This window comes from Numenius arquata, chromosome Z, assembly GCF_964106895.1.
Source record: "Numenius arquata chromosome Z, bNumArq3.hap1.1, whole genome shotgun sequence".
Lineage (NCBI taxonomy): Eukaryota > Metazoa > Chordata > Aves > Charadriiformes > Scolopacidae > Numenius > Numenius arquata.
In genome coordinates, this window is record NC_133616.1 from 1199326 (window position 1) to 1216820 (window position 17495).

Here is a 17495-nt window from a genome sequence, read left to right on the forward strand (position 1 = left end):
ATTCCTTTGAATTTCTTTGTGTAAAGACTCTACCTTCCTAACCGGAGACCCCTTTCTAGGGTGGGCTCCGTGCACTGGCTAACGAGATGAGTTGGTTCGTATGATCTCGTTAGCCAGCCCTGTGCTGGCCCAAGGAGCCTGTTCAGGAGTAAGGGCAATGTGCCGCTGAATGATGTGCTGGTGATCTTGGGGTAATTTGTAGAATTATAGAATTATAGAAAAGTTTTCGTTGGAAAAGACCTTTCAGATCATCGAGTCCAACCATGAACCCAGCACTACCAAGTCCAACTCTAACCATGTCCCTCAGCACCACGTCTGCCCGGCTTTAAAATCCCTCCAGGGACGGTGACTCTACCACCTCCCTGGGCAGCCTCTGCCGAGGCTTCACAACCCTTTTGATGAAGAAATTTTTCCCGACATCCATCCTAAACCTCCCCTGGTGCAACTTGAGGCCATTTCTTCTTGTCCCATCGCCTGCTCCTTGGGAGAAGAGACCGACCCCCCCTGGATACACCCTCCTTTCAGGGAGTTGGAGAGAGTGAGAAGGTCTCCCCTCAGCCTCCTTTTCTCCAGGCTGAACACCCCCAACTTCCCAAGCAGACCAGGAAGACACCCAGCCTTCCAGCCCCCCCTCCATCGGCTCTGGGACCACATATGGGTGAGACACCCCATCACAGCCACCCCAGCACCCTCTGGGTGGCCCGGGAAAGGCAAGTACAGAGGAAGGTTCTTCAAGAATAATATCAGTCATGCCTTAAACATCACCTTTCGCATACACACTTGCCCAGAGCAGTGACAGAGACAATTTGAATAGGCTACTGGATAATTAAATATACAGGACTCCTTTGAAAGGCAAGTAAACTTTGGTCAGATTATTTAGGACCATCAGAGCGTATAAATCTTGCCAATAACCACCCCTAATTTTAATTACAGCGAAGCAAGTTTTATAGGGAGAGCATTTTGCTAGAACAAATGATTTATTTGAGGGGAGAAATAAAAAAAAAAAAAGACAAGCTTTTCGGTTCACAGGCTCTTCTGTACATATGAAACGGAAGGAACAGATTCCAAGCTTTGGTTTCTAATTTAATTAATTCAAATTAGTGGTTGGTTCGACCAGGCACAATATTTATGTCATTTTCAAATAACAAATATTGCGAGAGGACCTGTTTAGTCAGGAGGGAGCAGGCGTTTCCCAGTCTTGGTTAGATGCTTTTAAAATGTCTCTATAAACTGCAGGAAGAGTGAGGGCTTCATTTTCCCGCTAATGTCGTGTTTTCAGCCCGGGCGAGATAAGAAACGCTCTTTATTCTTGCCCAAACTACTCATGCAACAAAACTCTTATCTTAAAAAGACATTGACAGGAACAGTTAACACACTGTATAATTAAAGCAATAAATTAATTACCAGGCTTCCCTGGTGACTATTAAACACTTGAGGCAAAAGAGCTGTCTTTTGCTTCTTGTTGAAGGATTATTACTGTTTGGTTTGAACATTAGCCCAACGATCCAGGTTACCTTCTCTGGTAGCCACAGACCCCCTGGTGTTTGCAGACACGTGAAGGTTGGTGACACAGCTTTGTTAACGCGTGTGTGTGTCACCTGGGAGGTGGGACGTCCTCTAACATGTTTTTGGGTTGATTTCAGTGGTTGCAACAAGGATCCTTAAGAGACACAGACATCAGCTGTAGAAGGATTTTCATTGTGGGAAATGAAAGGGGCCTGGAGCATCTCTCTTAACGAGGAAAGGCTGAGGGACTTGGGTCTTTTTAGCCTGGAGAAGAGAAGCCTGAGGGGGGATCTGATGAAGGCCTATAAATACTTCAAGGATGGGTGTCAGGAGGATGGGGCCAGTCTTTTTTCAGTGGTGCCCAGGGACAGGACAAGAGGAAATGGGCACAAACTGGAACATAGGAAGTTCCACCTCAACATGAGGAGGAACTTCTTTCCTGTGAGGGTGGCAGAGCCCGGGAAGAGGCTGCCCAGAGAGGTGGTGGAGTCTCCTTCTCTGGAGACATTCAAATTCCACCTGGACATGTTCCTGTGCAACCTGCTCTGGGTGGACCTGCTTTGGCAGGGGGTTGGAGGAGATGATCTCCAGAGGTCCCTTTCAACCCCATGTGATTCTGTGAAAATGCCTCTAAGCCATTGCCCAGGGTCGGGCCAGGGGAAATGTCACTGGTGGAACCCCAGGAGCGTGGCAGCCTGGGGCATTTGGCACCTCTGGTCTCCTGGGTGCTGCCGTGGGAGCGCAGGGTGACTCACGCCCGGGCAGCAGGCGAATGACTCACGGTTTTAGTGAACCGACGGGCTTGTCAGAGCCAGAATGTAGTCTGACATCCTTATCTACAAACCCTAACGTTAAATCTGTGGTTAAATACCTTCTTTCTGGGGTTTATGCACGGAAAGTATTTCACAAGCCATCAACAAAAGGCTGTTTATGCCCGGGGAGCTTTGCTTGAAGGAATTTCGGATCTCCTTTACAATCGATAAATCTTCACTTTAAGTCTTCCTCGCTGTTTTCCACGGAAGCTGGCTTCAGACAAGTTCCTTGGGGAACGGAGGGTGAGACGTGCGGGTAAAAGCCACGTTGGGAGGAGGCATGGCCACGGGACACATGGAAGAGCCGGCTGTTTGCCGTGGCCAGGAGAAAGGTGAGTCAGGGCAAAACCGGTCCCTGAAGAGGGACGTGTCATGTCATATCAATCAGCAGTCTTCCCGCTAAGGAAATCCCTAACGATGTTAATTGAGACGTGGGACACGATGGCAGCAGCTCGCAGGTCTCCGCTGTCACACCCGTGACAGAGCCATCGTGCGCAGGGGGAAAAAGCCATGCACCCAAGTCACCGGTGGCATTTTCAACACGGCCTCTTTCGCAGGCCTAGACAAAGCTCCCTCAATCAAGGTTTGGGTCAAACCTTGCCCAAATTTGCAAATCAGCTTAACGCTCTGCCCAGCAAAACACGCAGCTGAAGTTTTGAGGGAAAACCTACAGCAAGATGTTAACTTCTCCACCCTCTTTTTCATGAGTTTGTGGATGCAGCTGTGGTTTTCTGTAGGTAAAAATAAGATATTGGAGGAATAACACGAAACGGTCGCCTAATTGAACAGGCTCTCGGAGCTGGAAGAGCTCCCATCCATATGCTGAGCTCCCATCCATATGCTGAGCTCCCGTAAAACCCGATGGGCGTTGCGACAGCTGGAGCAAAACGAGAGACCACGGCAAGGAGGAACGAGGATCCCAGGGCAAGACCGAACCGCCAACCTTCATTACCAGGGTTCGTTAGCCCCTGCTGCCACGTGGGTGTTACACGTGTCCGGGACGTGGGTTAGTCCCCGGATCCAAACTGTCCAGTGATTAAAAACGGAGCGAGGGGCTGATGGGGAGTTTTAGGAGGAGCTTGTTTTTGCGTGGTGGATCTTGACAGCGTTCCCACACGCCACCACGGGCTTCTGGTACCACTGAGGTGGCCCTGCGTGGGCACCCGGCTGGGGGGGGGGGGGGGGGGGGGGTGTGTCAGCTCAGTCAATATCTCATAAATCACCTCCCAGGGTCTTCCCCATCAAAAGAGGTATCCCCACACCACCCTACAGCGATTTTCCACTCACGATTACGTTGCAAAGTGCTAAATCCTAAATTCTCAAGAGACTTCCCGCGGTGAAACGCAGTGGAGTTTGCAAGCAACTCTATACCTGGCTTCCAGCTATACCTTCAACTCTACACCTGGCTTCCAGCTATACCTTCAACTCTATACCTGGCTTCCAGCTATACCTTCAATTCTACACCTGGCTTCCAGCTATACCTTCAACTCTACACCTGGCTTCCAGCTATACCTTCAACTCTATACCTGGCTTCAAAGACAGATCAAGCTGGGGTTTGCCTCACCTTTCTTAAGCAATAAATGCCAACGAAGCCACCCGCCCCCCCGGATTCAGCCTCTCTGGGCGGCAGCTGGAGCCCGCCAAGAAGGTTGTTAGCCCCAGGAATGTGCTAAACATTAACCACCAGCGGTGAGCTATTTAAATTGCCCTGATAACAAGAAAAGCCACCTCTTGGGCTCCCCGTTTTCCAGATTTAAGAGGACGAAACAGGCCGGGCGGGAGGAGGAGCTGGAAGCGGGGCAGGAGGAGGTAGGTGAGATGGGGTCGTGCCTGGGGGGGGGGGGGCTGGCAGCACCCACCCTTCGCTCCACGCGACCGACCTCGGCTGGGTGCTGCCGGTCTCGTCTTTGCTCCGTGGTCAGGGCTGGGACCGACTTTGCCCTGGAGGCTCCTTGGGGAGGGAGATGACAAAGTGGTGGCACGTCCCAGGCCGAAGGAAAAAAGCAGCAATACTTCTTCCCCCCCCCCCCATTTCTAATTAATAAGAAAAACCCCCTTCCACTCCGACGCGTCCTGGTGTCAAGCATCGCAGTGACCTCGCTCAGAAACGAGCCTTTAACCCCAGGGAGGTGCTGGGTGTGCACAGCAGGAGGGTTTGGGTCCCCCCCTGGGACGTGTGGTGGGGGACGTATGGGGGGGCACGTACAGGTGTGCGGCACCTGGGTCTCTCTCCCCTGCCCGCCCCGAGATCCAAAATGCTGCTGGAAAAAGGAAACTTGAGTGCAAGTTGATAAGCTTTTTGAGGGTGATGTGACCGGGAGGGATACAGATCCCGGGGGGAGCCCGAACTTGCTGATCAGGACTTTCCTGTTGGTAAAGGACTTTATTGGACACTTTTGGCTTTCCCTTCCCGTTCTCTGTTTCACCTTCTCCCCCTCAGCCCCTTTCCCAGGACGTTCGTGGCTCTCTCCCCCGATTCCCATCGATGCTTTTCTTTAAAGCCCTGTTCCTCAAGGTGTTCCTCTTTTCCTTCGGGACACCCCCTTGGCCGTGCCTGGCTTTTTTTTTTCCGCTATTTACCAGATTTTCAGCTTTTTCTTCCTTCCGGTTTCCCTTCCCCCTCGCTGGCACCCGTCAACCCCCCCCCCCCCCCCCCCGGCGCAGCCTCTTCCCTCCACCCGTTTTTGTCCCTGTAGAAACCAGAAGTTTGGTGACGAATCTAAAAGGGAAAAGCCAGGGCGGGGGGGGGGCGTGGCCTCGTGTGGGGGGCGTGGCCGGAGGGCGTGGCCAGCAGGTGAGGGCGTGGCCAGAGGGGCGGGGCCGCCGAGCCCCGGCAGCGGAGGGGGAAGCGGCGCGTCCCGGTGCGGGGGGGGGCCGAGGGGCTGCCCGGGAGCGGCGGTGGGAGCATGTCCGCCCCCTCCGGAGGTGAGTCTCGGTCCCGGCTGCGGGGGGTGGGAGGGCAGTGGCGGCCATTCTTCTCCCGGTCCCCCGGGGGCACCCAGAGAGTCCCCTACCTGGGTCCCCGTGGCACCCAGAGAGCCCCCTTGCTGGCCCCCTCCACGGTGGCAACGAAGGAGCCCACTCCCTGGCCCCCAGTGGCACTCAAAGAGTCTCCAGCCCCCAGTGACACCCAAAGAGCCCCCTCCCTGACCCCTGGGTGGCACCCAAAGACCCCCTTTGCCAGCCCCTGGTGGCACCCAGAGAGCCCCCTTGCTGGCCCCCTCCCCCGTGGCAACAAAAAAGCCCCCGGGAGCAGCCAAAGAACCCCCCTCTCCAGCCCCGGCTGGCACCCAAAAGCCCCCTCCCTAGCCCCTAGTGGCACTCACAGAGTCTCCAGCCCCCAGTGACACCCAGAGAGCCCCCTCCCTGACCCCTGGATGGCACCCAAAGAGCCCCCAGGGGCACCCAAAGAACCCCTCGCCAGCCCCTGGTGGCACCCAAAGAGCCCCCTCCCTGTCCCCCAGTGGCACCCAGAGACCCACTCACTGACCCTCTCCCTCATGGCACCCAAAAAGCCCCCCTGTCAGGCCCCTCCCCGGTGGCACCCAAAAAGCCCCTAGTGGCATCCAAAGAGCCCCCTCCCTGACCTCTGGTGGTACCCAAAGACCCACTCGCTGGCCCCCTCCCCGGTGGCACCCAAAGAGCCCCTCGCTGGCCCTGTTGTGCTGGGGGGCTGCTGGGGGGCTACTGGGGGACGTGTCCCGTCCCCAAGTTTGGGGCCCGAGCTGCTGGTTCCCACGGTCCCTTCCTGCCGGCTGGGACCGCAAGTGCCTTTTCAGCATTTCTCCCAAATTAGCAACCCCCCGAAAACCCAATGCTGACAAATCCCCGTCCCCAGAGCGGCCCTTTCACCCCCCACCCCCAGGGATTGACACAAACCCCATTCCTCTCTTTCCCGAGTCCCTGCGCTCGGTAAGGAGCCCGTGTACGGAGAAAAGTGGGTTATTTCTGCTGGCTGGGGCGGAGGTGAGCAGATTTCTGGTGGCCAAAAGCCTGGAGGTTGTTGGCAAAGTGTCCCCGCCGATTTTTTTAGGGGTTTAATTGTGTTTTTGCGGAAATGCTTTGGTGCGGCGGGAGGAGATATACCTTTTTTTTAATATATATATATATATATATATATATTTGCCTGAGGAGAGAGGGTTTTATTTACATGTGTGTTCCTGTATTCAGAAAAACTGTTCTTTTCCACCGCTTGTGAGAACAACCGGTAACAAATAACCGCGTGTCTGTGGATGTGCATTAAAAGGCGAAGGAATATTGTCTAAATTCCTGCTGGAAACAGCCTGGGATTTATTTACCTGCCTGTTCCCGGGGGGAACACACACACCCCCCCCCTGCAGAAACCCTGTGTTTGAGTTACAGCGCTCAGCTGGAGAGTGACATGGAATTACTTTACCTGGCTCCTCCCAATAATTGCCATTAAATGGATTCATTTCAACTGGAATTACTCCCGGGCAGCCCTGCCTTGGTTCCGTAACTGGTCACGCTCCCCAGCATGGGAAAAAAAGGGATTTACGGGGAAAATACCCGGCTGCCGTGATTGCGGGTGGGCGGCCGTCGGTCCCTTTAAATTCTCGGGTGTCCCCAGCCTGCCCTGGCTGTGACAATCCTCCCTGTCCCCTCATCTATCAATAACCTATCAATAAGGTGGCCGAGGCGCCGCGCCTCTTCCCGGCCAAGGGTGTAAGAGCAGAAACACTCGTTTCTACTGGTTCTTGCTCAAAATAACGTTATTCCCAATAAGTTGGGCTGTTCCTTATGTAGGCGAGGGTGGTGCTTTCCTGCTCGGTGTGTCCTGGGTTCCCGCCTGCGGGAGCTTGAGAGGAAGCAGCCCGTCGTAAGCAAAAAGAGGGAGACCTGCTCTTACAACCATAAAAATATAAGCGGAATACTGCCGCGTTTGTCACACCTGCGGTGGTGACAATCTCGGGCCTGGCAAAGAGAAAGGCCGGCTGTTTGACGGGTCACCGAGAGGTGAGTGTTTGTAAAGGGTGGCGGCGGGATTTCTGGGCGAACGTTGAGCCTCTGAAATGGTGCCTTCTGGCAAGGAGAGCGGGTGAATAATAGATGAACTTGGCCCTTCTTTTCCACGCTTGGTTCCCGAGCGGAGGGAGCGTTTGCGTGGTGCAGAGCTTCCCCCATGGCCGGTCTCTCTGGAGGGTGTTTTGGGGGTGCCAAGCCCCTGAGCACCCTCCCCATGCGCTGGGGAGGCAGGGCGAGGGTGCTGAGCTCAAGGGTGCTGGTTCTTGCCATGAAGACAGAGGTGCCCAGAGGAGTACTGAGGTCCATGTGGTCCAGCTGTGCAGCCCTATGGGCACATCCAGCTGTGCAGCCTTTTGGGCTGCTGCCCCACTTCTGGTGGTTGCCTGGAGGAGTACTGAGGTCCATGAGGTCCAGCTGTGCAGCCCAGTGGGCTGCTCCCCTGCTGCTAGTGGTTGCCCAGAGGAGTGCTGAGGTCCATGAGGTCCAGCTGTGCCCTATGGGCATGTCCAGCTGAGCCTCCCTATGGTCACATCCAGCTGTGCAGCCCAGTGGGCTCCTCCCTTGCTGCTGGTGGTTGCCCAGAGGAGTACTGATGTCCATGAGGTCCAGCTGAGCATCCCCATGGACACATCCAGCTGTGCAGCCCAGTGGGCTGCTCCCCTGCTGCTGGTGGTTGCCCAGAGGAGTACTGAGCTCCAGCTGTGCATCCCTATGGGCACATCCAGCTGTGCAGCCCAGTGGGCTGCTGCCCCGCTGCTGCTGGTTGCCCAGGTGGGGAAGCAGGACCCTCCCAAGGACTTCTCCCACCCAGCCTGGGGCCAGCAGGTCAACTTAGAGAGCTGGGCTTGTTGTCACTGGCTTCTCCTGGTTCAAATGCTTCAGGGCTGGAAAACGTTTCCCTTCCAGAATTTACTCCCTGGGGGTGAGTGGAGGTTTCAGCCTGGATTAGCAGAGGCTGGAAGGAGAATGTGATCCTGCCGGATGGAAACCAGCAGCCAGACAGAACAAACTTTGTTTAACCCCTTGTAGCGTTGGTGAGAACCATCCTCTGTACCCGTGAAAAGCCACGGCTGGAGGCGCCTGGGATTTCTGCCTGGATAAACTGTGGAATCAGGGGACAACATTTGGAGGGAGGGATTTTTTTTTGGCTTGAGGTCAAAGTCCTGGAGGGTTGTGTTTGGGTATCCAGCTCCTCTCTGTGGAAGCCATGGTAGGAAAGGTAGCTCACTCTTGTGGAACCCGATTTTCCTCCTTTCTCCCATGTCCCAAACAGACCGGCTCCATGATGGCCAGGGATGGGGCATCTGCTGATGCTCCTGACTTTTAGAAGGTGGAGAAAAAGGGAAGCAATAAGAGGTTTTTACTTTGAATTTGTAAATCACCCTAGAACGGGAGTCCTAATAGCCCTGGGGCACTTAAAGCTCCTGTGTTAAATTTCTTTATAGTTAATTCCTAATTTAGCCTTCTGTTGTTTTCTGCCTGGGACACAAGGTGACACGGAGATGTCCCTGCTATGGGTGAGCTGCTGCGGACCCACCCGGGCAGTTGTGGAAAGCAGCTCCGCCGCCGCGCTCGGTGGGAACGGCGTTCCTCTTCCGCCACAGCAGTAAATGTTTCAAGTGGCCTCATTATATTTTATTAGAGAAGGAGCTCGTTAAGAAACGTGCTCAACCTTCCTGGGAGTGCTGCAACGCTCGGTGTTGGGATGACTCAAGGAAGAGGAGGGTTTGGCCCTCAGCATCCGTGTTGCGCTGCCACTGCGGGAGCCCCGAGACCTTCAACTTTGGAGTGTGAAAACTAAATCTATTTCTAAAATGAAATATTATTGTAAATTAGCTGTAAGCTTTGTAAAGTGCAACCAGGTTTTTCTCTCTTCCACTGTGAGCCCACCCACGCCCTCCACGCTCCCTAAGTGGCTTTACCACCCCTCTGTGCTGACCTTAATTAGCTCCGGATCCTTCAAACGCGCTGGTTAAAAATCGGCGGTGTCCTCGGAGCAGCCGGGACGGGGCTGGAAACCGGCGTCTTTTGAGATAGAGGCGCTGGGTTCAGAGCCACGCAGCTGACACTGGATGTCACCATTGCACAGCGCAAACCCAGCCCAAGGTGCTCGGGGCTTCATTCTCCCTGCGTGACAGAGGGAGAAAAAAAGCCTTATTTTACGTTTCCCATCTATTCTGCCCTCGTAGGTTTGTTTTTTTTTTTTTTTTCTTTAGAGTTACAATATCATTCAAGCTTTGTGCTGCTTCTGGCGTCTAAGCAGGATGGGGATAATCCTCCTGAACCTGGTTAAAACCAGTTCTGCTCCGGTGGAGTCGCTGGGAACTCTGCTGCGTGCAGAGCCGAGCGTGGAGTGAATTCCCTGGCGTTGGGATTACCACGCGCGGGAGAAAATAAGAGTAGAGACTTCGCAGGTGGATGGCAAAAGTTTTGGTTTGTTCTTAAACTGTGTGTCTGGCTGTGAGTTATTCCCTGATTTTCTGCCTGGGAATCTCTGGCCACATGTTTTCCGAAATAATAGAGGATCGGGGTGTAGGTTGTTAGTAAAAAAAGCAATTGAAATCTTCAGTGAAAATAACGTGTGAAAGCATCTCTTTTCCCATCTATTAAAAAAAAATAATAATCAGGTTCCTGCTTTGGAAGGGGGTTGAATTCGATGATTTCTGAAGGTCCCTTCCAACCCCTATGATTCTGTGATTCTGTGATTTACTTTTTTTTAAGTGGTCCTTAATGGTGCTTTAAGCTGGCAGTGCCTGCCTGGCTCCGGCGTGTCCCTAAAGCTGAGATGGAATTAAACAGGATGGAATAATGGGATTATTCTCCATCCCTGGGTAATGAAACCAGCCCCTCTCTTTCCTCTCGCCCGCACAGAGCAGCGAAAGGCGCGTATAGTGATGACCACCCTGCTCCTCACCGAGCAAATCACACGGGAAGACCACGGCTCGGAGGGAAACTACGTCCTTTATGGATCCTCCTGTTCCCAAATCACCGAGGAAGCCGAGTATGTGAGAAAGGTATTTCCGCATCGTCGCTCTTCTGTTCCTTCCTTTGCTCCAGCAGGAAACGGGGGGAGGAAAACTAATAACGACTGAACGAGAAACTTGTGACAACACACACTTGGGAAACCTTTTGATTTGCACATGGGTTCCAGAAATGCTATTTACGCCGCAGCGATGACTTAATTATAGCATGTGCCACCTTAGGTTGGGTGAAACCACTTAAAAAACCGGTGAGGTTTTCCCACCCCTCGCTTAGGAGTGTTGCGAGAGACAGCCAAGCGCGTGTCCCCACCCAAAGTCACCGCTCCTGGGTGGCAGAGCTGTTTGCTGGGAGATGCGAGGAGGAGGAGGAGGAGGAGGATGGAGCCTGGCCCTGGGCAGTGTTGGTGCTGGGAAGGGCTCTGAGGTGCCGCGGAGATAAATGTGTCCACGGTGGGAAATGAAAGGGTGTGTGGTAGCGCGACTGATGAGAAGATTGATGTTGGGCTAATGGTTGCCCTGGGTCCATCAAAGGTTTATCAGAAATTGGCCATCCTGTGGAAAAAGGTGGGAAGATGGAAAAGAGCATGGATGAACGCGAGGTTGGAGCTTCTTTGCTTGCTTTGCAGACAAAACCAGTGACTAAGCAGTTAGAAAGGGCAGGATGGACACATTATACTTTAAAAACAATAAGAGCAATGTGAGATATGATGCATAAAAAAAGAATATATATATATATATATATATGTATCTAAGGCTGCTGTTCCACCTGCTAGCCAGTTTGAACATCATGCTGGTGGTACCTGAAAGTTTTTATTTGAAGCCATTTGCGATACGGCATGGATGCTGAGCTGAGCTGCACAGCTGGGCTTGGTCCTTGGAAGAGCCAAGGAAGCTCTGGAGCAGTGAGAAGCTTTATATGAAGCAGAAGTGTTGGTCTGGGGTACCTAGAGACCAGTATCCCAAGGTGGAAGAATGACTTGTGGGACAGGCAGAGCCTGGGCCACGAAGATGCTGGGAGGGCTGGAGCCCCTCTGCTGTGAGGACAGGCTGAGAGAGTTGAGGGGGTTCAGCCTGGAGAAGGCTCCAGGGAGACCTTAGAGCCCCTTCCAGTCCCTCAAGGGGCTCCAGGAAAGCTGGGGAGGGACTCTTGATCAGGGAGGGGAGCCATAGGAGGAGGGGGAACAGTTTGACACTGAAAGAGGGGAGATTGAGATGAGATCTGGGGAAGAACTTCTTTGCTGTGAGGGTGGTGAGACCCTGGCGCAGGTTGCCCAGAGAAGCTGTGGCTGCCCCATCCCTGGAGGGGTTCAAGGTTGGAGGGGGCTTTGAGCAACCTGGTTTGGTGGGAGGTGTCCCTGCCCAGGGCAGGGGGTGGCACTGGGTGGGCTTTAACCCTTCCAACCCAAACCATTCTGTGATTCTATGATCCTGGAGGTGTCAGTCAACAACCAAAGGGCTCCTTGGAGATCACAACATGCAGTAGTTTGAAATAGTCTTGAGTTGTTCCTTTCCTGAATGCCAGAGGAAATGCAGGAAGAATGGAGTTTAATGAATGGATTTAATCGGCTTCGTCTGTAATGACAGAAGAGAAGACCTCAAACTGAAATCAAAAGTTAAATAAGATTTCTTCATTCCCATCATAATTACCTTTATGAAGTTGCAGTTTCTTTCCGCATCCTGGAATGAGGTTGAAGAAAAGCCTCCGTAGTGAAAAGAAAGTGATTTATGGTTTAAACCCTTTTCAAAAGGTACAGAGTGCCCTTTGTTTGGGGGAGTTTGTTTTTAACAAATGAACTCGGCGTAATGGACGCGGGGCCTTATACATGGCCAGCGCGTTCTGGCAGAAATTGGACCGGTTGCAGGTCGTGTTCCTTGCACGTACCGGCTCTCAAACCCGAGCACGCGTTTGTGAACACCTCGGGGAGGCGGGGGGAAAAAGTGGTTTTAAGCAACTTAAAACCACTTTAAACACGTGGTTTTGTGCAAAGAGGCAGCCCCCGGGAAGCCAGGAGATTTGGAAATTGAAATTATTCAAACGATTAAAATAGGCTGGAGCGAGGAGTGGTTCTTTTAACGGGCAATGTTTACTCACGTGCATTTGATGCAGCCTCGCCTGCGATGGAACATGCGCTGCGGTAGTGTAAAAGCCAATTAATCTGTGGAATAACCACTGTAGAGAGTGGGAGAGAGAGATTAATCGGAATCGCCACGCAAATAATTTCCCATGTAAAACCCCGGAGAGCGGAACACGCAGAACATTTCAATCCCAGCTTGGGAGTACCTCCGACCCCGTTCTCCAGAGAGACCTTTATAAGAAACCAGGTCTTTTAGAGCCAGTTTGATCACTCAAGCTGTTTTTCTGTTGTTTTTTAATTCATTTCCATCCTTTAGCAGCATCCTCAAGTCTCGGGCAATAGAGGGGAGGCCAAGAGCAGCGGCTGGAGCCACAGGCCCGTTGCGACCACCATGAAGGAGACAGAAGAGCAGCTGCTGGTGGTGAGCAGGGAGAACCAAGTGCTGAAGATCAAGGTGCGTTTGGGGTTTTTGGTGGGTTTTTTTTAAGGTTTCAGCTGAATCTGTGTGCCTGGCAGCCCAGTTAGAGTCGGGTCCCAGCTGGTGCAGCCCCATCCCGTACCGGAGCCTTTCCTTTGGGAAAGGGGCAGATTCTGCTGCGCTTTCCCAACTGCTGCAAAACTCTCGTGTTCCAGCAGGCAACAAAACTGACGTCAAAAATCTGCTTTTTGGGGACACATACCATTTGGGGCTAGAGAGACAGCAGGGTCGGCTCTGTCGGTAGTTGACATCTTGTAGAGAGGGTTTATTTTCCAGCATGGGGTTATAAAATCACTTTTTTATATAAAGCACAATATATATGTGCTGTATTTTTCTCTCTAGCTGGAAGCCACGCGAGAAGCAGGTGTCCAGGCTCTCAGATCCGCCTCCCAGAAACTCTATGAGAATTACCAGGCTCGCTCAGAAGAACTGAAAAAAAGCCAGGAGAATGAGAAGCAGCAAATACAGGTACAAATCTTCCCATGACCATCCTGTTCATCAAAATACTTACGTGGGCTTTGCCTCTCTGTGCTGCAAACTCAACCTAGGACCTGCTGAGCATCTTCTGGTAGCCCAGTGGGGAAGTTAAATAGGAAAATTTTAAATATTTTGGTTTTATTCCTGATTTTTGGAATCGGTTTGGCTCGAAATTCCTTGAGCCCCATCTCTGTCCATTCGCTGCGTTTGCCGCCTCCCAGCATAGCTCCATTAACGCCCTTCTTTGGTCCCAGGCCTACAACCTCCAACAAGAAGAGAAGCTCCAGCAAAGCTCGGAAGATGCCAGCCGCCTTGCTGAAGGCATCAGGGAAAAATGCACCCGCATCGCGGAGATGGAGCAGCGCGTGCAAAGGATGGAGGAGGTATGTCCGTCCATTCCTCCTGTCCGTCTGTCCTGGCACCGGGAGTCGGTGCAGGCTCTTGGGAAGAGGAGCTGTTTGCTTGCAGGGTTTGGGGCATGGCACCTGCTGGGAATTGGGACTAAAAAGGACCAAATTGAGAACCTTGAGCCGTAGCTAGAAATAAACCGCGCAATTTGAACTCTCTCGCTTATTTTGGAACTTGCTTAAAACCTGTAGAGCATCAGGAAGAAAGTCTCAACTTGTAGCTATTAATGATCTCTACTCCTGAAGAGTTGCTCTTTCACCTTCCCCCATCAGTGTGCTTTGAAATGTAAAATGTAGCCATCCTAGCACTGAAAACTGCTCCTTAACTCTCAGAAAAATGCCACTGTAAGCACCCGAAACCCTGGGCAGGCAAATGACTGCGGCAGCAAACCGACGACTGCCTGCACAGAAACTTGCCGAAAATTTCTTCTCCCTCACTGGGAATTTTCTTTGGAGGTTTTGGTTGAGTTGGAAGACTCCACGTACGGTATTTTCTCCCAGAAATGGCTCCATACGTGGTATTTTCTGATGTACGCGCTCAGCAGGGGTGGGAATTCCTCCTCTAGAAGTGCCATTTTAAATCTAAGTTTTTCCTGTCCTGCGGTTGCTGCAAACACAGGGTCAATGAATATATTTTCGCCCCCATCACATGCAGGTAATATTTCTGATACCGAGAGTTTTGTCATCAGTTTTATTCAGATTTTTCCCTCTGTGGCCAAGGTTTTGAGAGGTGGATGTAACAGTCATGCGGTATCCCCCGGCCGCTGAGCATGGAGTCCTACAAGACCTAAGAATTTTGGCTAATTAATTAAAGAAGTGCGATTTTAACAGAGTTTGGACTGTTTCCCATGGTAAATCAGTACGACCACCCCTTTGGGATTCGATTCCCAGAGGTCAGACCGGTTGGCATCTCCAGCTGATGTTGATGTGGGTGGTTATTGCTGAATTCTGTCTGCTTGCAGAGTGAAATTATTGAACATACAGCCAAAATTCTCTCGCTAATCAAACGGTAGGAAACGCAATTCAACTTTTCTATCACTTTGCTTCCTTAGGAAAAGAAAACTCTGATAGAGAAGAAGATGTCATTTGAAAAGATGCTTCAACAGATGATGTCAAGGAATGAAGACAGCAAACGGTGATTAAATGCATGTGATAAAAGTGTTTTTCTTTCTTTCATGAAAGATTAGTTCACGTAAAATACCAGACAATCGCTCGCTCAAGTTGCTTCTGGTAGTAAAATTATTCATGATGAAAGCAAGTGGTTCAAAACCTGATTTACTGTGGTTGCTTGAAGTCACCAAGACAGATGTTGATATCCTGCAGCTCTTAGATGGTGATTCTACTCAAATTCCTAGTACTTCTCCTTCCACCTTGTATTCCCTTTCCTGACTTTTATGTGGAGCTGATGCTGCTTTGGTGACAGCCACGCATCTTCAGGAACACCCAAGCTCTCGCACTGACTCCGAGGTGGGATGGGAAAGCGGCTGGGTGGGTCAGCGATCCCTTGGGATTGATTGAACCCCGGGGTGCTCTGCTCTCTCCCGCAGGTGCCTGGATCTCCAGAGACAGATTTCCACCCTGCAGGAGCAGATCTGCCACCTCCAGCGCGTGATCCAGGCGCAGCACCACGGCCTGCGGGGCGTGATACAGGAGGTCAGAACTGGGAGATGCCCAGGTTGGATGGGGCTTGGAGCAACCTGGCCTGGTGGGAGGTGTCCCTGCCCATGGCAGGGGGTGGCACTGGATGATCTTTAAGGTCCCTTCCAACCCAAACCATTCTATGATTAAGGTGGAAATGGCATCACTGAAAATGGGGTTATTGTGGTGGAGTCAGTGATTTCAGGCCAAGCCCTGAGTTCTGGAGCGTTCCTGGGGGGACCTGTCTCCCTGCTCCATGCTGTGCTCCCAGTGGGGACCCTGGGATGCTCTGCCAGAGGCTCCCACCCTGCAGCTGGTTTCACGTGAAGCTGCTCCCACGAGCAAAGCCAACAGAGGCTTTTCCCAAGCAGCTAAGGCAATGTCCCACGCTAATTAGCTTTTGTAATCAGGTTTTTGTACATACAACAAGAGTAGACTTGTTATACTAAGGAAAACGTGACGCCGTCTGTTGAGAAATTGTTTTATAAATCAGTTAATCAATTAGTTTGAGTTCTTCTATGCTAAAAGACTAAGGATGTGAATGGTCTGTGATTCCCCTGGTGCGGTGAGACATTTAACTCGGTGGTTTTGTTCAACACGGAGACGTTTTTGATGTATTCAGGTTCCAAATCTCTTACAAACATTATTTCCTCCCTCTTAGGCAGAGGAACTGAACAAGGAACTCAGAAGCCAAGATAAAAAAATCGAGAACCTGACAGAGAAGCTGACTGCACTGGAAGCACAGGTAAAGTCTGAAAATAGAAAGATATATTGAAGGGAGAGAGCAAAAGTACTTCTCTGCGGTCAGGGGCCCCTTCACGGTGCTGGGCTTGTGTCAGTAGGACGCTGTCGGGTTGATATTTCTTTGCACTGCATCTTTTAATCGTTTTCTTCTTAAAAAAACCAACCAAAAACCACAAAAAAAATCCACCCAAGCCCCCAAAAAACCTTTCTGGAGGAGTAGCAGGTCCTAGCTGGCATCCAGGCTTGTCCCTTCTCTGCAACGTTACATTGAGAGGGGTTTATTTTATTCTAATTTTTTTCCTTGCAGAATAAAGAGCTGAAAGACAGAGTGGGGTTCTGGTCCGGCCAGCCCAAGGCTAAAGTTTCCAGAGCTGTGGGAACAGAGTGAGTACCTGGGGAGGTTCCATGGGGAACACTGAGCCTGTGGCTCTTGCAGGGAGCAACCAAACTTCATCCTCCAGTAATTACCTTCTGTATAGAGGAGAGGAAAAACTGAAGCTCTGCTTCAAACTTAGTAGCCGGTGGTGGGATGGTGGTAGCCCAAGGTCCTGAGTCCCACATAGCCATCCATCTGAGATAGGGCATGCTCAATGCATCAACCAAGGGTACCTGCAGAAGCCTGGACATGGTTATAGATGAACTGGAGGAGCTTTTCCCCCAGGAACTTTTCCTGGGGGATACAGTCCTTTGCTGGAGATCTGGATACCAGTTTCTGCTCTCAGTCAGCTCCTCCATATCCAGGGCCATAGTTATAAACCTCTGATTTCGTATGCAGTTGTGGTGGGTTTAAGCCAGGTCTGAGTGATCTCTATCTCCTTGTGCTTCACTCTGCAGCACCCCAAGAGCTGTTGGAGCTTTAGGAGCATCATCCCCTTACCTGATGCTTAGCAGGCTGAGGAAGCAAGAGAGCTAAAGGCAGGACCGGATGTTTGTCTCCTACCTTTGTCAGAAGGATTTTGTGCTGCAACCTGTAACTCCTCCGGCCTCTTTGTTACTGCGAAGCACCTTCAGCACGTGCTGCCTCTCTCTCCGAAATGTGGCCCAGGAGCGGCCCTGCGGAGCTGCACTTGGAAGAATAAACCTGGAAAGAAGGGGAGAGCTGATGAGAGAGGCGGTGAGCTCGGCCCAGATGGCAAAGGCAGCCCCGGCCGTGCCCTGGGGGTGTTGCATGGCCGCATCGGCTGAGCCAGACCTGCCCCGGTGCAGAGACTCAGCTTAATGTGACTCTCATTTAGGTTAAGATTATAAAATAAACCTTTGGCTACCTGGCACGCTGGTACAGTTGCCACTTCCCCAGCTGTGGTTGGAGCTGGAGCCATGGTCCTGCCCTTTCAGGCGGTCACACAACGTGTTTCAGGCGTAACAGCAGCGTAATGTCACCGTGTCCTCGGGCA

The 17495-nt window shown here is 51.8% G+C and overlaps 1 protein-coding gene across 1 annotated transcript; it reads left to right on the plus strand.

Annotated features, from left to right (window-relative positions):
- Positions 1 to 5224: 5224 nt before the first annotated feature.
- Positions 5225 to 17014, plus strand: LOC141477550 (coiled-coil domain-containing protein 68-like). The gene is made up of 10 exons (XM_074166759.1): positions 5225 to 5243; positions 10173 to 10315; positions 12674 to 12811; positions 13178 to 13303; positions 13567 to 13695; positions 14772 to 14854; positions 15267 to 15372; positions 16019 to 16102; positions 16409 to 16485; positions 16936 to 17014. The coding sequence occupies exons 1-10, from the start codon at positions 5225 to 5227 to the stop codon at positions 17012 to 17014; spliced, it is 984 nt and encodes a 327-aa protein (XP_074022860.1).
- Positions 17015 to 17495: the final 481 nt, after the last annotated feature.

Coding starts and splice junctions, on each gene's coding strand:
- LOC141477550 (XM_074166759.1), top strand. Junction 13,696..14,771: donor GCGTGCAAAGGATGGAGGAG/GTATGTCCGTCC, acceptor TTGCTTCCTTAG/GAAAAGAAAACTCTGATAGA. Junction 16,486..16,935: donor TCCAGAGCTGTGGGAACAGA/GTGAGTACCTGG, acceptor TTCACTCTGCAG/CACCCCAAGAGCTGTTGGAG.